The sequence below is a fragment of the Typopeltis vanoorti genome, chromosome 20 (genome assembly GCF_054136105.1).
Source record: "Typopeltis vanoorti isolate ZY-2024b chromosome 20, IOZ_Tvanoo_1.0, whole genome shotgun sequence".
NCBI lineage: Eukaryota > Metazoa > Arthropoda > Arachnida > Uropygi > Thelyphonidae > Typopeltis > Typopeltis vanoorti.
The window spans coordinates 22761626-22778166 of NC_143568.1; the positions used below are offsets into that span (position 1 = coordinate 22761626).

General features: G+C 34.0%; 1 protein-coding gene across 1 annotated transcript in view; it reads left to right on the forward strand.

Annotated features, from left to right (window-relative positions):
- LOC150095280 (DNA primase large subunit-like) overlaps positions 1 to 16541 on the forward strand; it is a 235407-nt gene that overhangs the window by 136418 nt on the left and 82448 nt on the right. The window contains exon 11 of the mRNA XM_090410636.1: positions 9526 to 9608. Within this exon, the coding sequence (XP_090266762.1) occupies positions 9526 to 9608 (83 nt within the window). The remainder of the gene's footprint in view (positions 1 to 9525; positions 9609 to 16541) is intronic.

Sequence of the window (16541 nt, forward strand, 5' to 3'; positions counted from 1 at the left end):
TAGCCTTTGCTTGATTGTTATAATTATATGTCTACACAATTGTAATTAAAAGATACCATATCAGATGAGAATGTTGCCCATTTACTTATTGAGATATATTGCACACTACATATACTCTTAAAATTTGCCAGTCGCCCGCAGAAGTTTTTAAATTAGCAATTTTCGCCCTTCACACTAAAAAGGTTCCCCACCCCTGGTCTAAACATTTGCTTGAGCTACTTGCTACTTTTTTTACAAAAAAATCAAAGATGTTTGAATCATGCTCGACGTTTACATCTTTTCATGCAATTTGCGATAGCTGGCAATTGCTTTATCAAGATTTCAGTGGACTTCGAAACTTCGTTCCATATCAGGATCAGAATAAAAAAAATTCCTTAGCATGCTCAATGTGATTGAAAACTAGCTCAAGTTCTTTTGCAGTTAACTTTTTAGTCGTAACATTCTCTTCTTGTTCGCAATCCTTATCATCTTCAAATGCATGCTGTTCTTTAGTTGAAGGAGATCACTTTTGCTTAACTGTTCTGAATGGAAATAGAGCAAGTTTCTCACATCTTATTATCCAATTCATTAAATCCATGCTCTTTTCCAGTTGTGGTGATTTCTTCAATAATGTTAGATCTTGGATTTTGCGCATGATAAACTAACATAGGCTCGAGTTTAAAGTCGCCTTCTGCATTGCCTCCTAATAAAAGTGTAAGACGATCTTTAAATACTTTATGTTGGTAGAGATGCTTCAGTTTTAGCTAGGAAAGTTTTTGTTGGCATACACTTCCAAAAGAGACCAATTTCGTTGACATTGAATATTTGCCAATCATTATAATCACCTTCCTGAATTATCCTTTGCAATTGTTCAGAAAAAGTTTGCCGCAGAATCTTTATCAGCACTAGCAGATTCCCCAGTTTTAAGTTATGCAGTCCAGCTCGATTTTTAAAATGGCCAAACCATCCTAAACTCACAGTAAAGCTTTCACATTCCTCTTGAAATTTGGTCTCATTTAATGAGGTAAAAATATCGAGAGTTTTTGCCTGAATATTCCTTGTATTAAGGGGTATTCTTTTTTGGTTATAATCCTCAATTCAGAGTGATAGAAGGCGCTCCATCTCGATCATTAAATGGCTTTTATTTCAGGAGATCAGCATGCTTAAAGAATCAGTAGCAACTTTTTCTTGTTCTTTGCTCTTATTTAATATAGTCCGAACTGTAGCCCCGCTACATCCCAGGTCTCGCACAATCATTGTATTACTAGTGCCACTTTCATGTCTCTTAATGACTTCTGTAAAATTTATGTATTTTTTTAAATTTTATTCTTTGTTTGAAATTCTCTATTCAATATTTTTCTTTACTTACTTATTTGTCTTATCATAACCTATTAATTTAACAGTCGTAACTCTGAGTGTAATCCCGTCGTTTCTTTTCGTTGCTTTAAATAGACCATCACCTTTTAATCCCTTCAGTCTATCCACTTTAAACCCCCCCCCCCAAGGTAATTCAAGTGTATGTATTTTAGAATATTAGGAATTGCCTCTGGCTAGAGCCAATTCCTTTGTCTAAATAACTGGCTTTTTTTCACAATGATCTCTGAAAATTTATTTGTAATTACGATGTCATCAGAAATCGCGTAGAGGAGTTGTATATCTTCCAATACATGAAAAAAAGCACTCAACACAGCACGGAATTATCTCTAAAAATTATCTCCAAGTCAAGCAATGTTTAAAACTACTATTCATCAGTCATGGCTACTTTTACTCTTAAGGTCACACAGGTTCTATCTTTTTAGGAGAAGTGCATTAGTCAGGCAGAATCAGGCAAGTTATTTGACAAAACAATTTATTCATGCTAAATCAAGATACATATAAAGGGTAACACTACACATACTAAATTAATTCAACTTAAATTCACTAATCAAAATTGACATGGAAAAAACATAAAATTTACGTGTCCGGTTCTCCACTAGATTACTTAACATTTCTCACTTAAGCTCAAAGGCGAATGCAATTAATTGCGCTCACAGATAATTCAGACGGGAGCAGACTTGCACATATTTTACATTAATTTAACTCAGACTATATATGATATTAGGCTTAACAGAACTTTCACATAGTATTCCCTCTTAATTATATAACATCTAATTCCTTATAACTCTGCATATTACTTCACAAATATTTTCAACAAATTGGCTTTCCATCCTTACTACTTTTCTTTATGCTAACAAACAAAATTTTCAGCTATCTTTGCCATTAATTTCACATCTAGGAAGGTCCTATACAAAAGTCTTACTTGTTACTTTGTCATCCAGTTCATTACACAAGATCCTAGAGATCATTGACACCTTCTACTTTCCAGTAAAATTCACACACATTTTTCGACATCAATGATACTTCACCTTCAGAGGTCGCCAAGGAATTTAGCGGTGGGAACCCTGGAGTATTCCATCACTGCTAATACGAAACCTCTATCATCGTCAGGCATCGGCTGGTGGGACTTGGGTCCATGTCCTTGGAATGGTAGGACGCTCTGGAGACTCCTTATAGCGAGTGCAGGAATAGAAAAACGAAACAGCAAGCCTCGCATCGCACCGAAAAAACTTCCCTCGAAAAGCCTCTTTTCCGTCGATTCGTCTCCCTTTTATTCTGCTCTACCAACTTTGGAACTCTTTTAGATTGAATTGCCCGGATTTTCTTGGAGGGGTCAACTCGGCCACCTGACGATTGCTGAGTCAAGTCGGGAAATCCGTACATCATTGACCTTCGCGAGTTGCGATTGCCTCAGGTCTTATATTTTTAATCCCGTCTGAGTTATTCTTTGTCTGTACAATTTCTTGTTATAATTCTAACATTTTTTTTCAGATTTATTACAGAAAAATTGAGTTAAGTATTAATCAGATTTAAAGTATTTTGAATTAATTTCATTTTCCAAGTAAAATCAGTATAGAAGAAATTTTATTCTAAAATCCTTCTACAAATTTTACACTTCCAGCTTTTCTGCTCACTGTCAGTTGCAAAAAATTTCACTTAATGTAAAAAAATCGCATTAACTGATAATGACTCACTTAAAGCGTCATTAAAGCAGGGAAATAGTATCATTTCACTGAATCACGCATATTGAATTCGTGTTAAGTGAGGTTTTCCTGTATATATTTTATCAAAAACAAGATTATTATATGGAAATGAAGCAGTATGGACAATATGAGAACCAGAACAGAAATGGATCACTGCACAGAAAATGAAATATGTGAGAACAGCAGCTTGTTATATAAGACTAGATAAAAACAAAATGAAGACACATTGAAAGAATTAAACCAAACACCAGTAATGGAAACAGTAGCAAAAATACAATAGAAAACAATAAGAAAAAATGGGAAGAATTTATGGGCAGTTAAAGGATGCACAAAATTAGACCATATAAAAATGAAGAGATTAGAAGAGAGCTGGGTATTTACAATGTAAATGAAAAGATCAAGGAATATAGAGAGAAATGGAAAAAGCATTTATTTAGGATGGAAAGATATTGGCTACCCAAAGAAGTGGACGAATAGAGACCAAAGGAAAAGGGGAGACAGTGGAAGACCAGTGAAGTTGGAGTAGATAAAAGCCTAATCTTTGATGAGAAGAAGATAAAATGGAAAGATATTTTGGACGCATGGCACACAAACAAAAAAGCAGATCTCCATTGATCTGCTTTTTTGAATGGGGAAATGGACATGGAGACTTATTTGTGCCTATGAATGTTCTACTGAGGAAGAAGTGGCATTAGAGAAGGCAGCTGACACAACAAAAAAGAAAAGGTTGGTTTTTGTTGGAGATCATCTAAACAGCTAAGTAGGAAACGATTATCAGACATACAGAAATATTTTGGGAAAATTTGTAGAAAAATGCTGAGCTAACAATAATGGCAAGTACCTGCTGATTTCTGTTCAGTACATGGATTAGTTATTATGAACACTGTGTTCCAACATAAAAATGTGCAAAAATTCACACAGAGAGAAGATGCAAGAAATAAGAGAGTCTCATTTACTGTGTTATTGTTGATAGTGATGTTTTCCCACTGGTTTAGGACGAAAGTATACAGAGGATTTGAAATAGAAAGTGATCACTATTGAGTTTTAAGTAGGATAAAATTGAATTTCATATTAAAAAGAAGAGTAAGAATGTTGAGAAGATTTAGGGCATTGTAGATGTAAATTTACCAAAAAGTATATGTAGCATAAGGAAGAGAAATTTACACATACCTTATTCTGGGTGTTCCGGCTTTTCTTCTTTATGCGATGTCCGAAAACTACTGAGTGTGTGGAGGGGGGGGAGTAGGCAATTTGGGTGAATTAAATTAGAAAAACCCGGTTTTTTTCCGTAATATATATATAAACATATATATTATATTACTATATTATATATAGGGTGGGGGAAAGGTGAAAGGGTTGATTATTTATATGGAGGGGAAGGGGGTTGACAGGGTGCAGTCCGTTTCGACTATTCTCAGTCGTCATCTGAACACATTGGGAAAGTGGATGCTATGTCAGGTCGGGTAGGTGCTTCTGTTTTTGAAGTGTTTGTGTTATCGCCTATTGGTCGGGGTTGTGACCTCAATTTTTTGTTGTGAAGCTTCTAAACCTTGGAGATTATGTAGGGCCTGTGTATGTTGATAGAGTTCGCGTCACATTTTATGGCTATTGTTTCCGATATTCTTAGCATTGTTTCATTGTCTTGTCTGTCTACTATGATGGCCTTGTCGATCTGCGGGGTATGTTTTTGTTCAAGGGCGTGACAGCTATTTCCGTTTTTCCTCTGCTTTGTATTCGATTTTTCTTTTTGATGTTACGTTTTTTAGCGTTTAGATGTTCTGGAATAGGGATGTTACAATCACGGTAGTGTTCTTGTAGTCTTGCCCATAAAGACCTGATGGTGGAACCTGTGTAGGTAATATCACAGTCTTTTTGGCAGGGAAATTTATAGACTACATTGTGATGTTCAAATATTTCTTTCTGTGTGTGAGGTTTGGTGGATTTTAGGAGATTTGCCAGTTTTTGGTTTGTGGTGAATACCAATTTGTAGTCAGTATGTTTGAAGATGTATTTATAAGCTTTGTATGTTTTGGGTGTATGGTAGTTTGATAATTTTTTGTGTTGGGAAGTTCGTTTTGGTACTAGGGTTGTTTTGGTGGTTTTTTGCCGTCTTGTTTGCGTAGTTAATCAGTTGTGTAGTTGCGATTTATGAAGATCTGTGTTAGTTTTTTTATTTCTGCATTTAGATTATTCTGATTGGTTGAAAATTTGTAGGCATTTATGAATTGTGATAAGATGACAGATTTTTTAACAGAATATGGATGGGACCGCACCCCGTTAATCCCCTTCCTCTCCCCCCATATAAATAATCAACCCTTTCACCTTTCCCCCACCCTATATAATATAGTAATATAATATATATGTTTATATATATATTACGGAAAAAACCCGGGTTTTTCTAATTTAATTCTCCCAAATTGCCTACCCCTCCACACACTCAGTAGTTTTTGGACATCGCATAAAGAAGAAAAGCCGGAACACCCAGAATAAGGTATGTGTAAATTTCTCTTCCTTATGCTACATATACTTTTTGGTAAATTTACATCTACAATGCCCTAAGAATCCGTGAGTAAATAGCCAATGACATTTAAACAGGGGCACTCCTAAACTGAAGCGGGCAAAATAGCCGTAATTATAATAGTTTATTAAGAGGAGTGACATGGGAGTTTTCCCAGAAATAATATACATTAATAGTAATTTATCCAGATGGTTCACTGGTAACTAATTGTCAACCAGGTAGCCTCTCATGGAATCCTTACATCTGTAACGACGATGTTTAATGCGTTATTATAATGATGGCTGTTTGCCTATATTGTAATATCTTCTTTATTCTTTATAGCAGTGTGCTTTTGCTTTCATAACCTATCTTACTTATTCTATTGCATACAATGTTTATCGACCTTTCGAATTTACTAGTCGTATGCCTATGAACACTGGAAAATTTATTTGTAAAGACTGCACCACCAGTATTTCTATATTGGCATATGACTCAGTAATACGTCCGGTAGGTCTCTCTCTTACTAACATAAATTCCTTCAATAAAGTTTACATAAACAGTCGTGGTTTCCCAAGTACTTATGCTTTTAATGCCTTAGTTGTTTCCCGCTCACAGATCCGTGTTTATTTAGGAACAGTGCATTGTAAATTAAAAGATCAGGCGGCACTTTATTGACATATAAATAAAACACATTTATTTGCATTAATTACAAAGTACATTAATTAAACGATAGGGAGGTTACTCTCTCTACTTATCTGTTAGACTTTTAGCATAAAGAAACAAACTTTCCCTTTTCCATACTAAATAACTATACAATATAATTACTCGATTACTTCTGCTTATTAAATCAAATTATTGAAACTCTAATTTACTCACAAAGAGGTTAGCTAGCTATGCCAAGTTATCTCACAAATTATATTCCAATTAATAACAAATCAGAGGACTCTTTTATAGACACTTCTTATTAATATTTCTTATCAGTCCATCTATAACGTATCTCTTAGATAACAAAAGATGGAACAAACTTACAGAGGCTCTGTGTCGCACACTCATCCAAAGGTCTTACACTAAAGTCCCTATGCTTTTCCTTTCACCTCGGGCCTTAGGCTTCCGTCTGGAGAGTCTTGCTTCAGGAGGTGTTTTGTTGGGATATTGGCGGGCTTTGGACAGCAATTTTCTGGTACTCAAAAAGCTTAAGCTGATCTCCCACGGCAAAAAGGCATCCAACCGACACTGCCTCGGGTATTTACATTGGCTGTTCTCTCGTTATTCCCATTCTTCTCCTCTGCCGTGGGCTTGCCGTAATGTCCGGTCCTCTAGATCCTACTCCCAATATTTCTGCCTCTAACTGTCGACTCTGATAACTCCCGATGTTCGGCTCATTCCCTTTTTATTTGGGAATGAGCCGTTCTTTGGGACCTTGCACGAAGGGTTGTAACCCCCGAAGAATTCGTCACGACTCCTTGATCTTCTGTTAAGACCGACCCTTTCTTTCTTCTCCCCCGTGCACTCCTGTAATCCTCTCTTGTTGGGCAGCGGAAACTTGTCTGAAACTTGCTGATCTCTTTGACACTAACTTTTGAAGGCGTTTATACACAGAGCTCGCAAGCAACTTTCTCATACACTTAAATCGTAAACAACTTTCTTATGCCCTTATACAAAGCTATTATACAAAGTTCCAGTGGGAAAGCATTGCCTTTATTTTTGACATTCTAGAAATTTTTGTTAAAGCAGTAAGTACAGTCAATTCCCATGGGGTTATTTACATTAATATTTAGCATTAAAATATATAGACATACAAGGTTATTTTTGTAACAATCTCATGAGACTTGACCTCTAAAAATCAATGTAAAGCGCTTTGGTATTTCCAAGCTACATCAAGTTTTACATAACCACATCTAATAATTTATTAGGTATGTTTCACAAAATACTTTTGAACCTTTAAGATTAATTTTGTCTATTCTGCCATATGCAAGCTATGATTAGGTAGATTTTACTCTAATTTAGTATTTGAAATCTTTATGAAAATTTGTGCACATGTTTTCAATCTGATTATTTTCAGGACTTGGGAAAACATTGAAAATATAAATTGCAATGACTTTGTCTTGACTTAACAAAATCTTGTCATTTTGGAATTTGCAAAATGACAAGAAGTTGTCTATATGTTTCAGTTTTGAGTTTTGGTTATAATTAGTTCATTTTTATTGAAAAAATTTAGCAAAGAATGTTGAACTGATTCTGATAATTCTACTGTCTTGCTTTATGTCTTGTTTTAATATATATATATATATTTTTTATTTTTTATTTTTTATTTTTTTTGAATCTATTAAAACTTGATAGACTATGGTTTGATCAGCCTATTTATTTTGGAAAAATTAAGCAATGGAAATTATATGAGTATGTGTAAATTGCTCGACAAAATAATTATTAAGTCTATGATCACCTACTTATGTTATCTGCATCTTTGATAATTTTATCAAGAAATGTTTTAAAGCAGTATTTAGCATGAAAGCAGCTGTTTTGATGATTTATGAAAGGAAGGAATTCATCAAAAATTATTGGTGAATTATTTTTTTGATCATTTGTTTTTACGATGAATTGGCTTTTTTATAAATTGCCATTTATTAAACTACTGTTTGATCAATTGTCATTTGATGAATAGCCTTTCAATAAACTTGGTTAAGGGTAGGTTGAGGATTAGATAATCTGGAAACCCTGTTTTAGAGACTAACATGAAAGTTTTTCAAGTCACTTCAGCCCTTCAATAATCAGAGTCTTACACTGAACTGCAAAGTTCATCTACCACTAAAAGCATTCACAAACATGTATATATGTCTCTACATTGGTATTTGATTCCATGGCATGTCTTTTGGAGAGTGGATGCACTGTCCACTCTGCCAACCAGATCAATTGTATATAGTTTGTGTGTGTGTGTGAGAACATATTATTGCACTCTTGAAGAAAATCTTATCATGGAGTTTGAAATGTCTTGTTTTAACAAAATAAAGTCAGGCTTCTCTTTTAATATTAGTTACTTCCATAATATAATATGACTATGCAGTATAATTATACACTTTTCTCTTTCTCTCTGATTTGATGTTCATGCCTCAGCATTTTGTTATGCATTCTAATTAACTTTTTTTTTTTTTTTTAAAAAAAATGTTTCTATCACATGGGTGAAAGATTGGAGTTTAGTACTAATTTTTTTTTTTTTTTTAACTATTTCCTTTGCATGTCTGTTTTTAACTGAAAGTTTTTGAATTTGCTTAATACACAGTACATAAGCTATATGACAGATATTATAGTTCTTACAAAAATTAGGGGATAGCATCAATGACAGAATTATATTAAAAATGAAGACATTAGAAAGGGAGTTGATACTATTAGCATTCAAGAATGTGTGAGCAGGGCTACCCAAGGTGGTATGGGTCACTTAAACAGAATGGGAAAGGAAGGGTTAGTAAAATAGGTGTTTGATGTCAAATTGGCAGGAAAAAAAGACGGGGAGTCCAAGGTCTGGGTGGATTGATTCAGTCAGAAGTGCCTCAGAAGAACAAAATGTTAGATACGACATTATTGGAGGGCATACAAGTAATAGACTAATTTGGAAGAAAATTGTTGATAGGAGACTATTAATAATGTAAACTTAATCATGTAGTGCTGTCATAGTAACCTGAAAACCCAGGAAATTGATGTTGATAAGCTTTATGCTAATGAGTTAATTCTTTGTGTTATTGATTATGTGCTGCTAAAATTGAATTATTTTGATATTTATTAATTTCTACATGTGGTCAGAAAGTGCAGAAAATAATAAATTATCCTAATTGAGTCATTGTTTTGATATTATTGAGTTAAATTTTTGTATACTGAAGGAAGGGATTGAGTACTTCTCTTTTTATTGTGATCTTAGAAAGACTGCAAATTGTAAATTTATATACAGCATATATTGACCATACATTTAAATTTTAGGATGCCCTTTCAAGCATGCTGATGCAAATACTCTACACAAAAAGCTCCAAAATCTTCAGATCAGTAACTCAGAAATTGAAGAGGTAGGTGGTCTACCACTTCAGACTGTTTTCCCCTCTTTTTTATTTTTTTATATGTAGTTTCTGATTGTGAATAAAGTGTATAGTATAGCTACTAGCCATAAAATATTATTCACATTTTCCTGAATATGCATCTGCATAAGTTTAGTTAGCTATAATATCCACAGGAAGTGAGATTATTTGTAAAAAAAAAAAAAAAAAGACAAGTGTTGAATGGACTCGAGGTTATATAAGAAGCACTTCAACTCATGTAGAAATTAAAAGTTTCTGACATATGAATCTGCTTGAGCTTTAATACAGGAGAAAAAAAATGTCGAATAGCAAAGTTTCTATCAAAGTGACAGATTAAAAAAAACAAAAAAAACATGGACATAATTTGAAGAGACTATAGCTGAAGAATATTTTGAGCTTACTAAAATATTTTCTGGATTTTTTTTAGCAACTGTGCATTTCAAAACTGAAAGAATGTCTCTATAGAAATCTATAAATCAGCCAGATTTTATATACCGTATTTGCCGGCGTATAAGACGCACTTTTTTCTTTGAAAATAGGTCTGAAAAAGAGGGTGTGTCTTATACGCTGATACTCAGTTTTTCATTGCTTTCATTTCTGGAAATTTTCTCTATTCCGAGTTACGTGATTTCTTTCTTGCTTCCTTGTGGTGTGTGAGAGCATTCCGGTTACTTAGAGTTCAGTGGATATGCATGTGCTGTCATTGACAATCACAGCTGTTAAATCACAGATCTGCCATTAAATATTCTCTAAATTTCTTGGCAAATTATGGCTGAAAAATGTCGGCATTGCTACAATATCGCATACAAGCTACATGTGATTGTGTATGCTAAAGAACATGGAAACAGGGCTGCAGAGACATTTCGAGCCATCCCCAACTGATAAAATGATAAGAACGTGGCAGAATCAGGAAGAGGATCTAAAATAAGCAACTTACAGTAAATATAACCTACAAAGTGGAACTGCAAAATGGGCAGAACTGAATACTTGGATTTTAGACCACAGAAAAGCGGGACTTTCAGTCCCGCTTTTCTGTGGCCTGGTCACAGAAAAAACTCAAGGAATTGAAAACTCAGCTATAATTCCAGGAGGTCTAACTGGTCAGCTTCAGCCTTTAGATGTCTGTATTAATAAACCATTTAAGGGATTTATGAAGGAGAAGTGGATGCAGTCTTCAGATTTTGAGGTTATGCCATCAGGAAGAAGGAAGAGGCCTAGCATTTCGCAAGTTTGTGAGTAGGTCAAAGCTTCATGGGATGCTGTGAAAACTGAGACAGTGGTTATATCATTTAAGAAGTGTGGCATTAGTAATGCACTGGATGGTACAGAGGACAATTTGTTGTATGAGGACTCAGATTCTGATTTAGAAGAAGTTTCAGGGTCTCTTCATTTAGCCCAGAAATTCATCTCCAGAGCTAAATAAAACGTCTTCTAAATCAGAATCTGAAAGTAGACCTACTTATTACTGTATATTTGAAATACTGTAAATTCATTATAATATTCAGTGCTAAAGTTTTTTCCCTAAAAAATGTGTATACAAAAGGGGGTGCGTCTTATACGCTGACAAATACGGTATATATATTCAACTGTAAATGCTTAAACATGAAAACTTCCACAGTGACTAATAATAATAATCCACTGTACTTTGCACTGTAAGTCCTACAATCCACCCAGATGGCTTTTATAATCATAATATACCTCACCTTCAAATGAAAAGTCCTGATAAAAGGTTCTTCACTTTCTATATGGGAGATTCAAACCCAGGTCTTTCCATCCAAAGGATTTTTTCAGAACCTCTTAGATAATTCAGACCAGATCCCACTTGACTAGCTCTCATTGTTACAGTTTCCAGTCTATAGAAAAGGAAATAAAGCTGAATATGAGAATTACAGACGGTTTCTCTCTTAAGTATTATCATCATTATTTCACAGGTACCTCCATGATGCAGTCCAAAGACTCATCGCAACAGACCCAAACTATCCCCACAATGTCTGTCATATCTCTCCTTGAACTCATTGACTGACAGGAGCATTCACATCTGATTCTGGTAACTCATTTGTAGGATATTGCTATTTAGCGATATCAGATTATCTTATATTATTTTTATTTTTTTAGCAAATTCACTATCGTAATATATAAGAGAAATCTTTGTATAGTTATGGATCGTCGTAAACTGTTTTATTGCATCTACTGACATATTTACTTGTAAAAAGTACTCGTGTAACTCATCATCATCAATTTAGTGATATGTACCCCAAGGGGTGTTCAAGTTACTATGACAGCACTACATGATTAAGTTCACATTATTATTCATCTCCTATCAACAATTTTCCTCCAAATCAATCTATTACTTGTGAGCAGTCCAATATTGTCATATTTAACATTTCATGCTTCTCAGGCAATTCTGACTGAATCAATCCATCTAGACTTTGGTCTTCCTCTGGCTCTCTTTCCTGCCATCTTGGCATCAAACAGCTGTTTTGTTAACCTTTCTTCACTCATTTTATTTAAATGGCCATACCACTTTAGATTAGCTCTGCTGACATATTCTCAAATGCTAATAATGTCAAGTTCCTTTCTAATATCTTTATTTTTAATATGATTCTGCCATTGGTTCACTCCCCTAATTTTTCTCGGAACCCTCATATCTGTGGTCTAGTCTTTGATCAAGTGTTTTATTTCTAACCCAACTCTCAGATCCATAACTTAAAACTGGTTTAAGCACTCTTGTATACTGCTGGTTTGGTGTTATGGCTGGTTTCTCTCTTATTTCACATAAAATTATTCAGCTGGCTACTCACCATACCAGCTTTGCTTATTCTGTTGTCTATTTCCAGATTTAACCTGCCATCTTCACTAAAAACTGTGGCTAAATAGCTGAAATATTTTACTTGTTCTATAAGATCTCTGTTCAGAATATAACTGAAATTTTCTATATTCCTGCCTATTTTCATAGTTTTTGGGCTTTTTAGTACTGATTTTCATGCCAAATTTGTTACAGCTGTTATTCAATTTAGTTAGTGAATCATAGAGGCTTGCATTAGGAGTACAACATCATCTGCATAAAGCAGAGAGCTGTTTGACATCTCCATTTCTATTATCAGGCTTGATGCCACATTTTTCATAATGTGATCCATTTAGGTGATAAATAAGAGTGGAGATAATGTGCATCCTTGTCTTACCCCTGATTTTACATCAAACCATCTTCCTGTATTTCCTTCAATTCTAACTGCTGATTGAAAACTTAAATATAGACTATGTATTGCTCTATATAGTGTTCCATTCACCTCATATAATTGTAGTGTTTTGAAAAGCTTTTCTTTCGGCAGCTTGTTGTATGCCTTTTCCAGATGTACAAAACTTAAGTACAGATCTGTGTCATATTCCCACAATTTCTCAACTATTTATCTTAAATTGAAAATATGATCTTGACAACCTCTATTTGGCCTGAACCGAGCTTGTTCTTCTCCAAGTTTCTCTTCCACAATCTTTCTCAACCTCTTTTCAAGTATGCTTGCATAAATATTACTTGGAACACTTAGTAGAGAAATTCCTCTGTAATTTTCACATTCAGTTTTATCATCATCATCAAATTCCTGATATGTACCCTCAAGGGGGTGTACAGGATATGATAGTTACATGAAAAACTTATATCATTCAATTTTATTCCCTTTTTTATAGGATGGATAGTATGAGAGCTCTACTTCAGTCATTGGGAATTTGACCAGGCCCTCTGAATTATGCAGTATAGCCACTCCAAAACTTTTATACCTACATACTTAGGCATTTCTGGTCAAATATCATCTACTCCATCTGCTTTTCCACATTTCAAGTTTTGATGGCTTTTTCTATCTCAAGTATAGATATGTACTCATCACAATTTTGCATTCCTCTGGAAAATTTCTAGTATGATTCTGTCACTGCTTGGTTCATTTAACAGTCTTTCAAAGTAATTACCTAAAACATCTAGGATATCCTTATCTTCAGTATTCACGTCACCTTTATAATCCCTGATTCCTTTTACAGTACTCTTTCCTCCATTTCTAAACTTCTTCAAAAGCCTTCAATACATTTTGCCACCTTCCTTGATATTTATTTTCTATATTCTTACCACAGTCTTCATACGACTTTTGTTTAGCTACTTTTACACGCAGCCTGGCTCTCTTACATTTTTCTCTGTATTCTTTTAGGCCATCTGCTGACATATTTGCAAGGAACTTTCAGTATGCTTTATTCTTTTCTAGGACTGCTTCTTTAACTTCTCGTGTCCACCTAGTGTTCTTATTTTTCTATCTTTACAGACAACTTTACCACATACCTCCCTAGCTGAATCAATCGATATCTTCTTCAGAGTTTGTCATTATGACTTCAAGATTTGTTCTTGTTTTCAATTTGTTTAATTTTTGATTCAATGATGTTTGTATATTTGAGACTACGACTACAATTTACTTGTAAAATCTGCTTAACTTTAATTCTTTTTAAAACTTTCTTATATACTGCTTTTTTCACTATGATATGCATTTTTATCCTGCTTGGTACTCAGTAACAGTCGCTTCTAATTTCAGATCCTCTGTACACTCTTGTATCCTGAACGAGCATAAAGATATCACTATCCACAATCGTAGTCAAAGAGATTTTTCTTATTTCTTGTCTTCTCTCCATGCGAACTTCTGCGCATCTTTATGTTGAAACATAGTGTTAATGACAAGTCCAGTAAATACTTCCCATTATTATTAACTTTGCCCTTTTCTCCAAATTTTCCCAAAATGTTCTATATGCCTGGTGGGATTAATTTCCTACTCTGCTGTTCAGATCTCCAACAAGGACCACTTTTTCCATTTTCTTTACGTCAGCTGCCTGTTCTAATGACACTCAAAAAATTCCTCCACTTCTTCCTTAGAAGAACCTTCTGTGGGGCCATAGGCAAAAATAAGTTTCATTATCCATGTCTCCATTTCAAGTTTGCCCACATAACTCTGCTTGAAACTGCCTTCCAATCAAGTTTATCTTCATGTTTGGTGTTGAATGCTATTGCTACTCCTTCCTTTCCTTGATCATTATTACATGTAACTCATGTCTGTAATGTAAACTTGAGAGAAGAAAATATTGAACTTTCTGACAATGTTTTTGCATCACTAAAGAACCATAGTCTTGTTTACAACAGGTGACTTTCTTGTCACTGCCATATTGCTTACCACATCAAGCAGTAGTGTGCTTGCATGAAGTTTGTACTTCCGAAGAGGAAGTTGAATTAATATGAAAGAATAATAGAACAGCTGTTGCATTGATTAGAACAGATATGACATTCTGAAAAGTTGGAAGTTTAGAGCAGAAATGGAGTTTAAAGGAATTCATCACCATCAAATTCCTGACATGTACCCTCAAGGTACAGGATATGACAGTACCACATGAAAAATTTACATAATTTCTAATTTCCTATCTACAATTTTCCTCTAAATTAATCTGTTACCAGTCAAAACTCCAACATTATCAGATCTTATACTTCTATCTTCTAAGGCACTTTTTACTGCATCAATCCACCTATATCTTGGTCTTCCTCTGGGTCTTTTTCCTGCCAACCTGGCAGAGAACACTTGTTTTGCTAATCTTTCCTCTCCTATTCTATTTAAGTGATCATACCACCTGAGATTAGCTTAGCTCTGCTAACACATTCCTGGATGCTAATGTCAAGTTCTTTCTTAATATATTCATATCATATATCATATTAAAAATTAATCGTTTTTAATATGATATTGCCATTGATGCCATCTGTTCATGCCTCTAATCTTTCTCAGGACTCTCATATCTGTGATCTTCAGTCTTTGGTCAATTGTTTTATTTCTAACCCAGCTCTCAGATCCATAAGTCAAAATTGGTTTGAACACTTTCTTGTACAGCAATTTAGTATTTTGACTAATTTCTCTCTTATTCCATATAAATTTATTCACTTGACTTCCAACCATACCAGTTTTTTCCACATCTAATTTACCATCTTCACTAAAAATTGTGCCTAGGTAGCTGAAATGTTTTACTTGTTCTGTAGGTTCTCCATTCACAACACAGTTGATATTGTCAATGCTTCTGCATATTTTCATTGTCTTTTTCTTGTTATTGCTGACCTTTACTATTACAACAGTTATTCAATTTAGTCAGGGAATCTTGCATACTTGTAGTGGATTTATTTAGAAGTATAACATCATCTACATAAAGCAGAGAGCTGAGATTAACATCTTCAATTTTGATATCAAATGGCAAACAAACAAGGGAAAAAATATTATGAGGGAAACAAATCATTATCCCCAAATTAACTGATGAATTTCTTTTAAATGAAACTAGGTTGTGGAATAGATAAGTGATATATAGTTTCTCCCGAAGCAGCAGACAGTTCTTTTTGCTACACTATGCAGAAAAGGTATTCTGTAAACCTGAAAGAGATGAATTATTTTTATGTTTGATAAGGAAGAAGTTTACACAAGGAAAAAGGAAACTTTAAAATTATCATTGTATTTCAAGGAAATAGACAAGGAACTGATATTGTAGAGAAGATATGAAAGAATTAATATGTTCTTTCTTAAGAAAAGTTGTGCACAAATTATTTTCTTGTTTTAGAAGAAAAACAGTTATGAGCTAAATAATTATACTTTAATGGCCATTATTGAGAGCAGAAAAAACTGTACTTAAGTTTGAAGTTAACTGTTTTTGCATGTGAATTCTCATCAAATCCTGTGATCTTGAAGGGAAGACAAGAAATTTTGTTCAATGTTTATATTGTCTAAGTCTGATGTTAAGTTTGTTGGTCCTTTTCTGTTTAGGAGATAAATTTTTTATTTATAATGCAAAAACATTTTACACAAACTGTTAAAGCAATATTATAAATTTAAACTAATATTAATGGTTTGTAAATAAGGATTTTTGTATTTTCTT